The sequence below is a fragment of the Elephantulus edwardii genome, unplaced genomic scaffold, assembly GCF_000299155.1.
Source record: "Elephantulus edwardii isolate Elephantulus edwardi_28Jun2011 unplaced genomic scaffold, EleEdw1.0 scaffold00176, whole genome shotgun sequence".
Classification (NCBI taxonomy): domain Eukaryota; kingdom Metazoa; phylum Chordata; class Mammalia; order Macroscelidea; family Macroscelididae; genus Elephantulus; species Elephantulus edwardii.
The window spans coordinates 1,337,828-1,355,517 of NW_006399926.1; the positions used below are offsets into that span (position 1 = coordinate 1,337,828).

At 50.0% G+C, this 17,690-nt stretch overlaps 2 protein-coding genes across 2 annotated transcripts; one reads left to right on the forward strand and one right to left on the reverse strand.

Annotated features, from left to right (window-relative positions):
• Nucleotides 1-3,655: 3,655 nt before the first annotated feature.
• Nucleotides 3,656-17,473, reverse strand: RHBG (Rh family, B glycoprotein). Its single transcript, XM_006895754.1, has 10 exons — nucleotides 17,284-17,473; nucleotides 11,548-11,734; nucleotides 10,866-11,016; nucleotides 10,609-10,756; nucleotides 6,722-6,888; nucleotides 6,276-6,413; nucleotides 6,033-6,166; nucleotides 5,380-5,501; nucleotides 3,880-3,953; nucleotides 3,656-3,724 (listed from the first exon to the last, which is right to left on the reverse strand). The coding sequence occupies exons 1-10, from the start codon at nucleotides 17,468-17,470 to the stop codon at nucleotides 3,656-3,658; spliced, it is 1,377 nt and encodes a 458-aa protein (XP_006895816.1). The 5' UTR covers nucleotides 17,471-17,473.
• LOC102848055 (small EDRK-rich factor 1-like) lies at nucleotides 7,777-9,905 on the forward strand. The gene is made up of 2 exons (XM_006895899.1): nucleotides 7,777-7,948; nucleotides 9,832-9,905. The coding sequence occupies exons 1-2, from the start codon at nucleotides 7,777-7,779 to the stop codon at nucleotides 9,903-9,905; spliced, it is 246 nt and encodes an 81-aa protein (XP_006895961.1).
• Nucleotides 17,474-17,690: the final 217 nt, after the last annotated feature.

Here is a 17,690-nt window from a genome sequence, read left to right on the forward strand (position 1 = left end):
GAATATCGGGGTGAGGTGGGGATGCGGCCGCCACAGCACAGTCACCGCCCCCCACTTTGGACACCCACGCCGTGTCTAATTCCTCCCCGAGCTGGGGCCACCTCGCGGTGTGATGTGAATCCCGATTGGAGGGATTCGAGGCTTTTCCCAGGCTGTGCGGTTCCGGAGCGCAGGGTCTTCCAGAGGTCAGAGGAGCAGCTCCGAGCTCTGGGCTCTCAGACTCTGGCAACATCGCCCCCACAAGACCCCCAGTGGGGAACCCAATCAATACCTCCTGTCCAAGCGTCTGCGGGCAGACACCTCTAACCCACACACCTATGCCAGACCAGAACCGTGGCAGCGTTTCTTTGCTATGCGGTTTCTTCAGCAGCTCCCAAATCTGCAGGCCTCAGCTCTGACCCCAGCCAAATCCACTTTATCAGTAGTGTCCTCGTCCATCATTGTCCCCAGAGCTCGGTCACTGGAGCTGGACAGACACGAGTTCACGAGCGGGCAAGTGCCCGATTGTCCTGTATTGAGGGGCAATAATGGTGGTGATCAGAGGGGCTGTCCCTGAAGGGCAGAGGACTCATTGTCCTGAAGCGGTAAGGAAGGAATCCCCCTGGCCCCTGGCCCTGCCATCTTCTTGATCCCCTCATTGTCACCCTGTTGACCCAGACTGAATAGATAGGCCGCTATGTGGGGGACGAATGGTGCTGAGACAAGGATTCCAGGGAGCATGGGGGAGGGGCTCCAGAGATACCTGTCCTCTCAGCCTCTGGGCTCCCTGACTGAAAGCCCAAGTAGACATTCACTCCCGTGCTCAGGTCACAAGGAACAGCCAGGTCAAACCAAAGAGAACAACCTCCGGAGCATTCACAGTGCCAAACTCCAGAGGCAGAGTGGGGCTGGGAGAGGAGAAGAGAGGAGTGAAACCATCTTGTTTGGGAGAAACTGGTTGGATAATTGCCGGTAGCGGAAACAGTTAATGCTAACTGCTAACTGAAAGGTTGGAGGTTCAAGGTTCTATTCTACTCAGAGGTACCTCTAAAGAAAGACCTGGGAATCTGCTTCCAGAAAACCAGGCATTGCAAACCCTCTGGGGCACAATCCTTCTCTAACACTGGAGGAATCAAGGTGCTGGTCAGAGAAGGCTCCCAGCAAGGACCAGCCTGGCTGGGAGCTATTTTTTTGTTTTTAGGCCTGGTAGAAATGTGGTGGTAGCCAAGAAGGAATTAGTGGAGCTAGAGGAGGATCAGAGTGGAAAAGGTTGGAATAAAATAGATATTTGCAGCTTTCCCCAAATGAAATTGGCTAGCTTCATTTCAGAATGCTATCTTTGCCCAAGACTTCTGGTGTCTGTTCCAGGACTCTGGAATGAGGGGAGGTCACCTGACTGGACCTCCCTGGTCAACTATTGGTGGGTACTGGTGCTGGAAACTGAGGTCTTGTGGGTGGAATGGCCGACGAGACCCTTCATTCTTTTAAATTACTTCTCTTTCTCTTAATGATGGCTCCCAGTGACCTGGAAGCTTTTTGCAATCTCAGTTTAGGAATCTCCCCTCCCCAAAATATTTAATTCGGCTATGGGCAGTGAAGGCTGTGAAAGGGAACTGAGTGGCAAAGCTAGACCCTGTGGTTGGTGAGGGGCTTCCATGGAAGCTTGTCCTCAACATCTTCCTTCCTGCTTTTCTCCCAGCATCCCCTAGTCAAGCTCAGACTCTCCAGCCACTTTGAGGATGAAGCTTAGAAGGTAGCTTTGCCCCTGTCCTGGGTCAGACCCCAAGAATCCCTTCACTTTCTCCCCGTGTTCCTAGGTCTGCATGAATCTGGATTTGAAGGCAGTCTGTATTTATATTTAACTCCTGCTAGAAGCCTAGGGGGAGAACTGAGGGCAGGAAAAGCGAAAGGAGTTGGAAGGGAGCTCTGGTCTACTGGAGGGACAAATCTTGATGAGAGTTCTGAAATTCCTAGCACTTGCCACATAATGTTGTTATATGTCTTCCAGTCAACTACAACTCATAGCAACACTACGAACAATAGCTCTAAACCCTGCCCTATCTTGAGCCAATTTCACTGTCTCTGACTCACTTACCTATGTAATGGGGGAGGCTAAAATAGACTGTGGTACGAATGCATGAAGATCCTAACTGCAGCAGACAGGGAGTTGGTTCCACTGAAAGAAGGATCTCTGGTCTTGGGAAAATCAAGCATAGTAGTTTAGCATGAAGGCTGACCATTCCTCCGCTGGGTGTGGGGCGCCCTCTGGTGGCCAGAATGACTTCAATTAACAGAGACCCTGGCCCATTGCCACCCACCATCCTTCTTGGCCACAATTCCATTCCCACACTAAACAGACCCTACCCGCTCCTACTCCCCAGTTTTATGACAAAAATATGAAATAGCGTTTGTATAATGACTGCGCCCAGCTTTTCAAAGCCTAGACATAAACATTCCCTAGGTGCATTGCGATGGGAAAGTCTGCTGTTAGGGACCTCTCCAAAGGACAGAAGAGCAATGGTGTCTCTCTGGAGACTAAGGTGTGTCTGATACAGGCCATGGTCTTCGCAATCACTTGTTATGCATCAGAGAGTTGGACAATGACCAAGGAGGATAGAAGGAGAATTGATGCCTTTGAGCTGTGGTGCTGGAGAAGAGTATTGAGAATACCATGGACTGCTAGGAAAACAAACAGATTTGTCCTGGAAAGGGTTAAACAGGGTGGCTCCTTGGAGGCAAGGATTCTGAGGCTCCATCTAACATACTTTGGACATGTTGTGAGGAGAGACAGGTCCTTGGAGAAGGACATCATGCTTGGGAGGGTGGAGGGACAGTGTAGGAGAGGAAGGCCCTCTATGAGGTGGATTGATTCAGTGACTGGGATAATTGGGATGGGAGTGTCAGAGACAGTGCGATTGGCACAGGACAGAGCGGAGTTTAGGGCTGTTGTACATAGGGTCGCTATGAGTCGCAAGCGACTCGACGGCACATAACAACAACAACAACATACACTTAACTCTGCTTGGACGCCACACAAAATGAGGTGAGGGTAGCAGCAGTTTTAGAATAGGAAGAACTCTCTAGCAGCCTAAATTGTGCTGTAGGTTGCAGGCTTCCTGGAACAGAGTGAGCTCTCTGTCCCCGAAGGTGAGCAAGCCACCCAGCAAGTCACAGCACCTCAGAGGGTGTCCCATGCATCCTAGGATATAGGGTGTCCTCTAAAGTTCATCCCCACCCAGAGGTCCTAACATTATGAATTAGAAAAGAAATGAACTCCCCATATTTCCAGTGTGCAAAAAAGGACTCTGTCCCTGGTGATAATGGCAGTGTTTATTTCCCTTCCAGGAGCCGGGCCCTGGCTCAGACTTCACCTCACTGTGGGACCCTGACCCAGTGGATCAGACTCTCTAGTGATTCTGACTTTCTCCAGCTGAGAGGTGCTTCACTCCTGGTACTTCCTTTCCACAGTTGGAGGCTGTGGGCAGCTGATGAAACCCTCTTTTCCACGCTCAGAAACAGCCCTGACCCTCCTCTGTGTCCCAGGTTCCCATCTCTCCCTTCCTCCAAAACTGCCCACAGGCAGGAGGCCCCATTCTGCAGCTTGAGGGGTGGGAGTCAGAAAACATGAACTCAACACTTTCTAACAGGACAGCATCTTCCCGGGATTGGCAGTGGGTTACGCCCGAGTGTCTGGTTCCTCGGTCCTCAGAGGTCCTTGGGCTTCATCCTCATGCTCTCCTGGCACCTAGAAGGTGAGATAGAGGAGCAGGTGATGGGATAGCTCCAGGGGGTTAAAGGCAACCCAGAGGAGGATGAGCAGATACAAAGGAAGAAGGTGAGGCAGAGAAGGGAGGTCTGGAGGGTGAGCAAGAGGAACGTGAGGGGCTGCTGCTGACTTACCTCCCAGTAAATCTGGTCCTCGAAGCACTGGGAGTCAGGAGGAGCGTCCAGGAAGGGCAGCTTCAGCAGGAGTCCTGAGGAGGGATGTGTCAAGTTTGGCACCTGTGGCCGAGGGTGTCACCCAGGTCAACCCAGTGCCTGGTGCCCACGGCTGTATTTGTTGAGCACGTACTATGCGCCAGATTAAATGCAAAGTGCTGGCCATGCATGGTTTCCCAGAGTAGCCTCAGTCAAGGAAACCAAGGCTCACAGTTAAATTTGCTCAAGTGTGCAGTCAGAGTGGATGGATTAGGATTCTCACACAAAAACCCAGATGCTGAGCTTTCTGCAGCCTCCTCCACAGGAGTGGTACAGGACATGTTTACTGAATACATACGTGATTAAATGAATAAACAAACTGAACTGAAACGTATTACAGTATGAAGATTTTGAGGTGGGAACAGGGATGTCTGGATACTGAACTATAAGTTTTATATAGTCCAAAAGGACTAGGGCCAGACACCAGAAAGAACTGCCTGTCCCAGGGCCTGTGGGTAGTCTGCCTCTGTAGAAGGTTTTTGTGTATAGGTCTGAGGATAGACACACCACAGGTCCCTTTCTTCGCTGCCCCAAACAGCTTTGGCTCCTTTCTAGGCCTCAGACTGATGCTGTGCTTCCCTCTAGTGGACAGAGAGGAAAATACAGGGGAGCCGCAGCCGATGCCACACAGCTGTGCTGACTAATTTGGACTCATATCCACTCTCCAGGACAGAGCAGAACTGCCCTATAGATTTTTCAATGCTGCATCCACTTCCTAAACAACTTGCCTCCGGAAACTCTATTAACTCTGATAAGTGTCGATAGTTGTAAAGGGGCTTCAGGCCTTTTGTTCATATGGTCGCTATGAGTTGTGCTCAACTTGAAGTCAATCAACAACAACAACAACTCTTTATACGGAACAGGAGCCCTGGTGCCATATTGGTCATGTATTGAGCTACCCAAAAGGTCAAAGGTTTGGATCCACCAGCCTCTTCGCTGGGAGAAAGATGAGGCTTCCACTAAGACTGACAGCCTCAGAAGCCCAGCAGAGGGTCACCTGAGTCGGAGTAAATTCAATGACAGTGGGTTTGGTTGGTAATTTTTGCAAGCAAACTGCCACATCCTTCTCCATGGAGCCCCTAGTGGGTTCAAACAGATGACTTTTCAGTTAGCACCCAAGCATTTAAACCATTGTGGCACCAGGGCTCCTTAGATCGTGAGGAGACATAATTAAAGCCCTGGCCAGCTCCCAGCTTCACTTTGCAGCTGGAAGAGATAAACATCATTTCCCACTCACCCACCCTTTTCTCTCAGCTTTCTCCCTGAACCTGACATAAGCAAGAATTTCATCAGTGTCTACAAATAAATGAATAAATGCCAGGGGGAGGGTCCCCAAAGACTCTTGCCCCAGAGAACCCCTCCTCTGACTTCTTCCCTCCTCGGAGGTCCAGTTAGCCTCCTTCCCCAGCCAAGGTGACTCACCTCCAAGTGCTGCGCCCACAGTGGCAATTGTCAGCGTGACAAACAGACCAAAGAGCTGGTACATGGCCTGGGATGTGGCACTGCGCTGGCCCTCTGCAATGAGTGGGAACACGCTCTCCAGCCTACGGCACACGAGGTTATGGGGGTCAGCAAGGGCCTGAGCAGGGAGGTGGGGGACATGGGGCTGGATGGGTCCGTGCACTGGCGCTGGGATACACGTCAGTGAACGGACGGAGGCCAGAAAGACCTGTAGGGAGCCTGCCAGCTGAGTCTCCTCTCTAGGCCTCTGCTCAAGCCAGGCGTCCAGCCAGCAGGCACCCACACGCCTCTAGAGGTTCAGTTTGGGTTTCCCTCTTGCCCAGGCTCTTCTCTGAGCTTTGATGTGCAGCGTTAGATCTTCAGGGTCCTGGTCTCTTTTTGACTCTTTAATAACCCTCAATACCATTGCCATCATTTTCTCATGGCCTTCGCTCCATGTGACTGAGGACAAGAGGACAGGCCCAGGGCTGATCTGGTTCAATTTCCTCAGCTCCCAAAATATGGATAAGTAAATGACTAAAAATAGACAATGCTTTCTGCTTTCCTTGGTCTATAAATGAGGGAGGGTCATTCTAGAGGGTAATGATGACAGGGGGTGGGGCAGGGAAACTCACCCATCTCCATAAACTTCCTGAGTGGCCAGTCCAGCCACAACGACCCCCAGGAGGGCCCCCAGGATCCCAGGCATTCCATGAAGGTTGTGGACACCACAAGTGTCTTGGATTTTGAATTTTGACTCAAGGATGGGCTGGAGAATGAGACACCAGTCAGCCTTAGGTGCCCTCATCCCACCCTCAACCTCGGCCTGCTGGAGAGGGGGATGGCAAGGTGCTGAAGACCCCCTGTTCTTCTGATACCGTGAAGAACTTGTACCCCAGCGTGGAGACAGTCCCTGCCAGGAAGCCAGCTGCCAGAGCCCCAAAGGGTGTCAGCATCATTTCACTCGACGTTCCCACGATGACTCCTCCAGCCAGAGCTGCATTCTGGACGTGGACCTGAGGGGATAGGGCAGAGTGAGATACTGGAGGTCTCTTCAGACTGTCCCCACATGCAGACCAACCCAACCCACCTCTGTGGACCCGTTGCCTGCAGAAACCCTTTTTGTCTGCTCACCACATTCTCTATTCTCCAACAATTTCATCTGCCCTCTCATGCTGCCCCTCTGCCATCAGGCAGTAAGCCGGAGAGCTTACCCACACCCTGCCCTTGTCTGTTCCCTGGAGAATATTCCTTGCAGGGTTACAGACCTCTCTTCCCCATCCCAGACCATTTTTCTGCCTCTCTCACTGCCTCCTCCCCATACCATGTCCAGCCGTCCATCCCCTCCGATGAGGGCTGACAGGGCGAAGGTGCTGAGGGTGCTGGCTGTCAGGGAGTAGTAGGTGTTGAGGGCTGTCCGATGTTGCCCATCGCCCAGCGTCGTGGGCGCAGAGTTGAAGCTAGGCCAGAAGAGCCACAGGAAGATGGTCCCTGAGTGGTGGGTACACAGGCAGAGTGAGAGGAGGTAAGTGGCTCCATTAAGACATACAAGTTGTGTAATAGGCACGGCACCTGTTCTCTTTCAGCAGCCTCTTTCCTCAACTGTAAAGGTGAGACATCACACTTACTCCAGTGTGTGTGTGTGTGTGTGTGTGTGTGTGTGTGTGTGAGATGAAATGATGCATGGAAAGTGTGCAGGTATTTCCCAACCAAAACCAAAACCACTGCAGTTTATTTGATTCTTTCCAACTTAAAAATGCCTTAGAAGATGGCATAGAACTACCCATAGGGTTTCCAAGGCTGTAAATCTTTGCAAAGGCAGACTGCCGTATCTTTTCCCCACAGAGCGGCTGATGGTTTCAAACCACTGACTTTTTTATTTGAAGCCAAATAATAATAATAATTATTATTATTATTATTTGAGTAAAAGTTTATAAAGCAAGCTGATTTTCCATTCAAACATTCTACATGTTTTATTTAAATATTTATTACAATACTTACAATGTAGCCATAATCTTCCCACTTCCTCACTATGATTCTTATTTCCATTTTTCTTCTATCTCACCCCTTCCTGCCTTCCAGGTCTTATCCTTGGGCAAGTCCTGCCCTTTTGAACTCATATGGGTGGTTTTATAACGACAGAATTCCCAGAAGTGAGTATCTCCTTTGTGTCACCTCAGAGGCTTGTCTATTTGACTGAAAGTTGAACCATGGTGGTAAGTTCTGTCCCGGGTTTGAAAGGTGACTAAGGGCCAAAGTCTTAGGGGTTCCACCAGGCTCTACCAGACCAGTAAGCCTGACCTTTTAAAATCCTGTTCTCAGCCAGGGAACCGTTGATTTTCCTAGTCCCTCTCTTCCAGCCTCGGTTCGGTGGTCGGGATGGCCCGGGGAAATCAGAGAGAACTTGCCCGCCAGAAAAACATGAAGAAAACCCAGGAGATTAACAAGGGAAAAAGAAAAGAGGACAGTTTGACTGCCTCTCAGAGAAAGCAGAGGGATTCTGAGATCATGCAACAAAAGCAGAAGGCAGCTAAGAGAAAAATGAAGACAAGCTAATTTGGAAAACCTGGGTGCTATTGCCAACTAGTTGTATCGTACACACTAAGATCAAGATTTTGCAGAGTGAACAAACAGCCATTACATATGTTATCATTTATCCTTATAAAACAGTCTATTTTAAACTTTACCTTTTGATCTGATTTAGTGTGATGTTTTAGAACTCCTCTTTGAAAAATAAAACACCAACCGTGCATGTAAAAAAAAATACTGTTCTCTAGTTTTGTTCGGTATTCCCCCTCCTCCATTCTATCCAGGACTTCCGACTGTGACCAGAGCAGTCAGCCGTGGTCACTGGGCACCACCTAGTTCTGGTCTTAGGGTCATGGAAGCTGATGGTCACATGGTCCTTTGGTCCCTGGGACTAATAGATTCTTTGCTTTTCTTCCCTTCTCTTTGTTCCAAACAGTTTTCACCTGATGTTGGTTCTCACAAGCTGTAGAAACCCCAATCACTACTCACCAAAGCAGGATTTAGAACATCGTGGACTGTGTTATTAGAGCAGCCAAATTCTTTAACCACTGCACCACCAGGGCCCCTTCCAGAGCTCCTGGTACTAAGTGCTCAACAAATGGCTTCTATGGATGGGCAGTGGTACACAGGGACGCTATCTAAATGAAGACATAGAAGGGTGACGTATCTTGGTTTTGTTCTTAACCATCAGAAATTAAAAAAAAACAAAAAACTCATTGCCATCAAGTCAGAACCAGCTCCTAGCTGACCCTCCAGCAGATTTTCAGGGGCTGTAAATCACAGGGGAGGGGATCGCTCACCTTTCTCCCGCAGACAAGCTGATGGATTTGATCAGCCTGTTCAAAACAGCACTGGATTAGCAGTTCAACTCCTTACCACTAGATCACCAGAGCTCCCTAACTATCAGAAAAGAGAGAGGGGAAAGAAAGAAAAAAGGGGGGGCGGAAGGAAAACACCACTTCCTGTCAGTCCTAGTGGGTACTTTATGAAAATTTTGTTTTATAATAACTTCAACTGTCTCCTAGGGAGGGTGGGTTCTGCTGTGTGTCCAAGGCCCGTCTGCTGAGTACTGGACAGGGCTGTCTGTGCCTGAGCCGTTTTGGGGAAGAGGTGGGTCCTCAGACATCCTGCCTGCCCATGTGAGGTTCCCAGGGCAGTTCTGCTGGGAAGAAAGTGAGGGGGGAAAGGCACAGAAGAGAGAGAAGGCTGGAACCCTGTGAGGTAGGGCCTGAGGTCTGCTGCTTTATAGATATATATATAGAACACTTCAGGGATTCGCGTGTCATCCTTGCGCAGGGGCCATGCTAATCTTCTCTGTATCATTCCAATTGTAGTATATGTGCTGCTGAAGCAAGCGCTCTGCTACAGTTTTGAAGGGCCTGCCAGGTGACTTCCCTGCGGCCCCACAGTCCTCAGTAAAATCTACCACACCCACAGATGCTTTCCCTCAGGGGGATGTTAAGGGAACCAAGGAAGCACTGAGGTCCTGTCTGGTGCATGGGCACACACACACACACACACACACACACACACACACACACACACACACCTCAGAACCAGAGCAGGGTGCAGAGAAAGCCTCTAGGCATGCAGGGGGATCTCGGCGAAGCCTTTGGACTTTAAGCAACCTTATCTGGGTCTCAAAGTGCAAGAAGGCCTTAGCCAACATAGGGTTCCTTGTGCTCTATTTCACAACCACCCTGGGAGGTGGGCAGGAAATGTTTGGGATATAAACACAGGCACTTCAACCACGGTTCAGTACATCTACGAAAAGATGCAATCTCAATTTCATTTCCTGACACCTGTTTGTGAAGGCAGAGAGGACCAGAAGCTAAATTTAGTGGAGAGAAATGCCAAGAAGGAAAAGGGAGTGTGGACAGTGCCCCTACCAGACTCTTCTCTCAGGGGTGACCCAAGAGCACCCTCGGCCCCAGCACTCACATGAGAATGTGGAGCTTCGGGGGACTGGTCAGCGGTAGGAAGCAGTGTCCCTCAGGAGCGGCTCAGGGGCCATGGGATGTAGAAATGGAAAGGTCTAGAGTGTGGTGGGAGCTCACAGACAGACAAGCAGACAGAGGAGCTGTTTCCAGCTAGTGGGCTACAGGGCACTGGACGGTTTTAAGCAGAGATTGATGTGGTCCAGCTTTAGATTTAGGAAGACCCCTTAAATGGGTCTCCAGGGACATGCATGCCCCAGGGCTGAATTCTAAAACTGGTCACAAAGCTAATGAGAATGGGGAGCACGCAGTCCAGGGCTCTTGCTACAGAAGCCGAGAAGGAAGGGCAGAATTCTCGAGCAAGAACGCAGGATTTCACCCCAAGGGCAGTGGGTGGTGCCCCAAGATACAGCCTAGAGATAGTCCTCCCTGGGCTATTTCCCCCAACACACACATGGACACACACACACACAGACACATACACACCATACACAGAGACGTATACATCACACACACAGACATACACCCAGACACAGACATACACACACAGACATATACACCATACACATAAACACAACACACAGACACACACACATTCACATAGACACAGACATGTACACCACACACACACACACACACACACACACACACACACACCACACACAGGCATACACACAACACACAAACAGGCACACACACACAGAGACACACAGACGCGCTCTCACCCCCCCTCACCGACCCTCACCAATCATGGCGAAGAGGTCGGAGTGGTAGACGGAGCTCTGGCGCTGCTTGCTCTTCTCCAGCCGGGGCCGGTACAGCACTCGGGAGAGGACCAGCCCGAAGTAGGCACCGAAGGTGTGGATAGTCATGGAGCCTCCTGCGTCCCTCACCTGAGGAGGTGGCGCTGAGGTGGAGGGACAGCACCCCCACACCCGCCCAACTTGAGCTGTCCCTGGCTGCCCCCCACGCCCTCACCCCACACCCCATCCAGGCTCTCACCCCCAGAAGACTGAGGAGCACAAACTCGTTGACGCCAAACAGCACCGCCTCTAGCAGAGCCATGAGCAGCAGCTGGGCAGGCCCCGTCTTGCCTAGGACCGCGCCGAAGGAGATGAGCACGGCCCCGGTGCAGAAGTCAGCGTTGATCATGCTGGAGGAGGAGAAGGGACAGGGAGCAGCTCTGCCAGGCCTGAAACAGGGCAGTGCTGCGGGGGAGGTGGGCAGCGAGCTCACATGTGAACCAAAACCAAACTCGTTCCGTGAGTCATTCCCACAGACACCAGCCACTCCACACAGCAGTCTTGCCTGGTTGGGCCACTACCACATGTCCTCTCAGGGGGCAGGAAGGGGCCGCAGCCTCACTCTTTCAGCACAAGAGGGGAAGGGGCAGGCTCTGTGATTTGGTCAACATGGTCCACATTGGTGGAAGCACCAGAACTTGAGCCAAGAGCTCCTCTAAACTCTACCCTTTTCCACTAAGACATCTATCTTCTCACAATCCTTGGATGATGGGACCCTACAGATGGGTTGGGTCAAGAATGGTGAAGAAATGAAGCAAAGAGTGGGCAGGCACTTCAGAGACATTTCTGGAGAGTTAAATGGTTTAGGGAACAGACTTGAAGGACAGGACTTAAGCTAAGTCCCTTGGACAGGGGGCTCCTAGGTGCACCTGCCTACCCACCTCTCCACACCAACATGGATTTGGCCTCCATGAAAGGAGTGGAGGAAGCCCTGGACGAGAGTGGACCACTGCAGGGTGAAGGCGGCCAGGAGGAAGGTGAAGCCCACGCTGCTGAAGCCATAGCGCTGCAGGAAGGCCATGAGGAAGCCGAAGCCCACGAAGACCATGACGTGCACATCCTGGAAGCCTGTAGGGGTGAGGCAGGGGCACACAGGGCCATGAAGGCTGCCTGCGCACAGCCCATAAAAAAGCCAGCCGCCCTACCAGCGCCCTCCCTTTCCCGCTATCACCGGCCAGGGCTGCCTTCAGGCTGCAGCAGCACCTATAAAACTCTTCCAGGCATGGCAGGGCCTCCCAGCCCTGGGCCACCCGTGTGGAGCCAGCCAGTGCCAGGTGGAAGGACCCAGACCAAGACCTCACATCAGGGCAAGAGGGTGGAGCATTCTTCTACTCGTTCTCTACCTCTACTCTTTTGAGTATCTCTGGTTCAAGCTATGTGATGTTCAATTGCTTCACATGAGTGTGAAACTTGAATAATGGATAGGAAAGACTTAAGAAGAAAAGTGAAACTGGTCAGGGCTTCGTTTCACATATTTCCTGTTGTCGAAGGGGACCAGTCCTTGGAAAAGCAATGAGTCAGCAAAATAGAAGAAGACCTTCAATAAGACTACTGACATTGAAAACAATGTGCTTGAAAACATACAGAATTGGTTGAGGACAGTATAAGACAAACACTTCATTCTATTATATGGAGCCAACCCAATGCCACTTAACAACAATTACAGTTTAACTATTTTAACTTTATAACTAAATTATTTATTTAACATCTCAGTGGGGTTTCTAAACAGGAGACTTGGAGTCTTTTTTATTTTGATTTCTATTCTATATCACTCTATATTTTAAAAAAATTAAAAAGTAAATAAGACACTCAGCTAAGCTAATAATACCACCATATACATATGCGATCAACACAAATAATTTTCTTTGGCATTTGTTTGTGTTATCATCCTCACCTACTTGCAAATAGGGTATGAAGCAAAAACTGGTCGCATATTTAGCCAATCCAGGTGGTCCTGTGGTTGAGAGAGGTTAAGCAGTTTGCACAGCATCATGCAGTCAGAAATGGAAGAGCTTTGATTTAAACCAAGCTTGGCGTTATATATATAGAACAATCACACTCTATCTTTGGCTTATACACACTGGAGAAAATATATCATCAGTGCTGCCATTGCATTTGTTTTAAGTATATTAATGAGGCACAGGATCCATCATCACCCTAAGACCCCCTTTCATAGGCCCGTGTGAGAAACTTCTCTTGGAACGAAGTGATAGGGACTCCCTGCTTCCTCTCATCCATGTGACAGATGTGACTGGAGCACCGTGCGTCAGGTTGTGGGCACAGAGCTGTCCTCAAGGCAGCCACAGTCCCCGCCTTCATGGGGTGCACATGACAAAGAGTTCCATGTGTGAGGTTTCTCAGTCCTGATGACAAGAACATAACTGGTTCTATTTCTCTTTCTTTCTTGGCTTCCTAGAAGCTCAGAACTACCCAGGAGAGATCTGGTGGCCTAGTGGCAAGAAGCTGCACTGCAATCCCAGAGATGAGTGGTTCAAATCCACCAGATGCTCTACTGGAGAAGGAGGAACAATCTCCTCCTGTACCAGTCAGATTTGATTTGCCGGTACACATACAAACAAAATAATTAATACATACATACATACATAAAAAAACTACCCAAGAAACGCAACTGTCTCCTAGGCAGGTCCTTAGAATGTTCATATTCATGTTCTGTACTCTGTTTTCCCTTTCTTATACATGCATTTGTTTTTGTAAATGACCTCAAATCTTTTGTAGAAAGAGACATGTCATAAAAAACCAAGAAAAATAGCAGGGTTTGGTTTTTTTTTTTTGCTTAACCTGAAGAAGTTCTGACAAGCCAAAAATTATCATGAACTTTGCAAAACCCCCCAAAACCCACACAACAAAAACCCCAACTCATTAATATCTAGTTGGAACTAACTCATAGCTGACTTTGTATCGGGTTTTCAGGAGGCTATAAAGAAATCTCACGGGAGGAAATCGCCATCTTTCTCCCAGGAGCAGCTGGCGGATTTGAACTGCTACAGAACTGCTGCCCTTGGGTTAGGAGCACAGCTCCACCAGAGCCGGCTGTTATGAACTCCAGAACACAGTAAATAACTTGCCGATGTAACGGTAAGGTTAATGGTAAGGAGTTGAGCTGCCAATCCAAAGTCAGGCCGTTCGAATCTCCTCTCTGCTCCTAGGGAGACAGATGGGCATTCTCCTACTGCGCTATTTACTCTTTCTGAAAACCCATGGGAGGGACACTGTGAGTCAGTTCTGACTCCATGGTACATAGCAACAAATTGGTTTGCAAATTTCTCCCAGGAGGTCAGGTATGTGCAGGAACTGAAAGTTCCAGCCAGCACCTGTCAGGAGAGAGAGGTTGGAGAGTCGCCGGCCACACCTTAAGTCCCTAACATTACACCAATTTTTCAGCCCTGCTTCCCCAAGAACCACAGACTCTCCTTCAGAACTTTGAAACCTAACAGAAAAAGACAAGTATCGTGTAGTAGAACTCAGCCTGCAGTCCAAGTTCTTCAAAGCTCGCTGGCTGACTTCTTTTCTCATTGTGCAATTAGTGAAGAGGATGCCAGGCCTGTGTTCTTGCCTTGCTGTGCCAATGACAGCAAGGTACCGACAAGGCTGGGTCCCAGGGCTCTGTGCCCATCATATGCCAAAACCATGCCAGAACGTGTTTTAAATGGAAATAATATTTACATGTCCTGCCCAGGGTCTGTTTGAAATAAAAACTCAACTCCTTGACTTTTCAAGTGGAACCTAAACATCAAGCTATGTCCTTTCCCAGGAGAGCTGTCCCAGAGTTGTGGCAGGTGAGGTAGTGACCGGGGACTAGCGGAAGGGGAATGGGCAAGATGATCTCTCAACATTCCATTTAAGGGGGGCCTGATCCCTGATACCCACTTGATCCCATTAACCACCACCAAAGCTGTGCACCCTGAATCAAAGAAAAGGTCCAAGCCTTTCCAGAGCAACTCCTGCCCTTCTTCCTGCCCTGGTCCCCACTCCCTAGTCCTGCTAGATGGCTCTGGACAAGACAAGACTGGAGGTAAGCATTAAAGCTGAAGCATTAGTGTCTGACAGATTTGGAGTTCCCGCACCTTCTGACTGTGTAACCTTGGATAAGCCACTTACCCTTCCTGAGCCTCAGTTTCCATGTCTGTAAAATGGGAATATAAAATATGAAGAGTAGTAATCCCAAAGGTGCACATTTTGAATCCACCAGATGCTCTGGTGGAGAAGGAGGGGCAATATCCTCCTGTGCCAGTAGGATCTGATTCGATGGCACACAAGTTAAAAAACAAACAAATGAAGAGTAGAGAGAAGGGAGCTGGAGAGGCTACTAGCTTCCCATACCCCCTTTATCCTTGCTTCCAAAAGGACAAAAAAGGGCTACAGTCTCCTGTGTCATAAACCAAACCACGCTGGTCTATAGACACTGGCCTCCGTTCTCTGCTCTGACCCTGCAAGTAAGATCTCGGAGGTGAATAGAAAAGGAATCATCCTTATCTTTCAAGTTAGAACCCTTTTTCATTTTTGCTCTGTGGCCCCTGTACCCCTGGCCCTTCTTCTCATTTTTTTATCACTTGATTTGTGAGATAAGAGACTGTAGATGGGGAGCATCAAGAGGCCTGGGTCCATCTGCAACTTGTTGTGTGGCTCTGATCAGGCCACATGACCTCCTGGTTCTCTCTCTCTCTCTCTCTCTCTCCACCTAAAAGGGTGGACCAGATGAGCTCTGAGGGCTTCACAGACCCTCAGATGGCCATGACCTTGGCATTGGTCAATCCTGAGCCCAACAACAACCTTAGAACTCTCTTTCATCTCTGGAATCAAAGGCAGTGGCTACATTCTGTCTGGCCCTGACCTTCCCCTGGACACAGGGACAGGTGAGGATCGGCTCATCAAAGTGATCTCCTTCCCCCCTCAGGCTGCACAGAGCAGGGTCCTAAGTCCATGGGCCTGAAACCCAGGGAGTCCCACTGAGCTTCTTGTATTATAATGCAGAGATGGAAAGCTATGCATCTAAGGACTGCCCACAATCAGAGCAGAGGGGAAAGAAGCTAGACTACCAGGAGGACTTCAAAAGGAGCAGGGCTCAGAGATGCCAAGTGAAGCAAATAAGGGTCACCTGGCAAGCAGCCAGGTCAGACCTTTGAGAAAGAACCTACTTCTCTCTGCCCCTGAACTGTTCTGTCCCAACTCCCTCTCTCTCTGGAAAAATGCAAGAATTCAAGAATCTGCCATTTCTACTTTAAGTTCCAGCTTCTAAAGCCTACCGTCCTGACCAAGGCTTAGAGTGAAATATGGGGAGAGAGACAATGTAGTCAGTCTCCTCTGCTTAGGATGGCTGGGAGTCAAGACTCTCATGGCCAACTCCAGGTCTCCACCTTGTCCTCGATTTCCCCAGCACTGTGAGTTTCATTTTGTTGGGGCTGAGGTGAGATAGGAGGGGGACAGCCTGCCACCAAGCATGCATACCGAAGTCAGGGTAATAATAGTCTCGCATGTTTTACAGGAGACTCTCACACCCCGTGCCAATCGCACTGCCTCTGACACACCCATCTTGATTACCCCAGTCACTGAATCAATCCGTCTCATAGAGGGTCTTCCCCTCCTGCGCTGTCCCTCCTCCCAAGCATGATGTCCCTCTCCAAGGACCTGTTAGGATGATAGAAATCTGAGAGGTTTGATGTCCTTACGGGACCTGGTCACCAATCTTGAGACTGTCCCTAATCTTGAGACACTTCTTTTCCTGGGCCTTATCTGTATGCAGCTGAGATGTAGTGCAAAGAACCTTACATACTTAAGTCCTAGTTCCAGCCTGCTTCTCACATGCTGGGTGATCATGAGCAAGTCTCAAGCCCTCTGAATCTCGGCTTTGAAACTGCAAATGACCCTGTTGATGCTTCCTCTCAGGGTGAGAAGGTGTTGCTTTGTGAATGGTTTGTAGACAGCTGTCATCCTTTTCTCTAATTCTGCAAGACTCAGCTTTAGAACAGGGCTTCAAACTGGTTAGGTTCTGTTGGACCCCCTGCAAAGAATTTGCCATTCTACTCCGATAAACTGACCAGTATCTTCATTTTAACAGGTGAAATTAACCCAGTGAGAAGCCCAACCAGGGTAGAAATCCTCGAGCCCCATCAGTTGTGGCTACCTGCAAGTGTAGGAGCCAGCCCTTCCTCTTCCACCCACGCTTACCTGTGGTCAGCTGTGCCCTAGGAAAGGCAAAGTCGTTGAAGCAACCCTAAGTAGCCCAACTGGGCCAATTAAAAAGCGAGAGGTCATTAGGTGAAAGTTGAGCCTTGAGCCTTTCGCTGAATTTGGATTCAAGTCCAAGTCCCCTCGTTTTTGACTGCGTGATCCTGGGCAAGCGAGCCTCACTTGGCCCATCTCTGTCTACTTCATAGACTAAATGAGATAAGGTGAGCACAGTGTCTGGCTCAGGGAAGACATTAGCAAAGGGCCCCTTCATTTCACAACAAGAAGGAAATGAAAGGAGGTGCCAATCACGCCCGTCTTTTTTGGAGCAAAGTTTGGCCACGTTGGGGTAGGTCCGGCACCCGCACGCCCCTCCCCGACAGCCGGGAACTTGGCATCTGTGCTCCCCGCGCGCCCTCACCCGCACTCACTTGGGTAGCGAAAGTAAAATTCATTGTCCGCGTTACTGTGATTGCCCCAGTGCCAGAGGGCAGAGTCGGTTTCGTGGTTATAGCGGACAAAGACCGCAAAGAGGATGGCGGTGGCGCCTTGGAAAAGGAGGCACATCAGGGGCAGCAGCAGGCGCCGGCCCGCGGCGCGGCTTGGGGGCCCGGCCATGGGGCAGCGCGCGAGTGCAGGCTGAGGCTGGCGCCCGGGCGCGCGGGTGGGGCAGATACTCCCTGGCCGGTTCCGCAGGCGCGAGGCCACGCCCACAGCTGACACACCCACCGGAGGCCACGCCCACACGGAAGCTAATCTCTACTTCGGCTCCCAGCCTAGGAGGGTCCCAGAGAGAGAGCATGGGGGAGACGTGGGCGAGGGTCTTGACACAGCATCT

Bases quoted from the DNA above. Each gene is read 5' to 3' on its own strand.
- LOC102848055 (XM_006895899.1), top strand. From the start codon at position 7,777: ATGGCCCGGGGAAATCAGAGAGAACTTGCCCGCCAGAAAAACATGAAG. The intron at 7,949-9,831 runs GCTAATTTGGAA...CTCTTCTCTCAG, and splicing joins TAAGAGAAAAATGAAGACAA to GGGTGACCCAAGAGCACCCT.
- RHBG (XM_006895754.1), bottom strand. From the start codon at position 17,470: ATGGCCGGGCCCCCAAGCCGCGCCGCGGGCCGGCGCCTGCTGCTGCCC. The intron at 11,735-17,283 runs GTGAGTGCGGGT...TCACCCCTACAG, and splicing joins ATTTTACTTTCGCTACCCAA to GCTTCCAGGATGTGCACGTC. The intron at 6,167-6,275 runs GTATCAGAAGAA...CTCATTCTCCAG, and splicing joins TGGGGTACAAGTTCTTCACG to CCCATCCTTGAGTCAAAATT.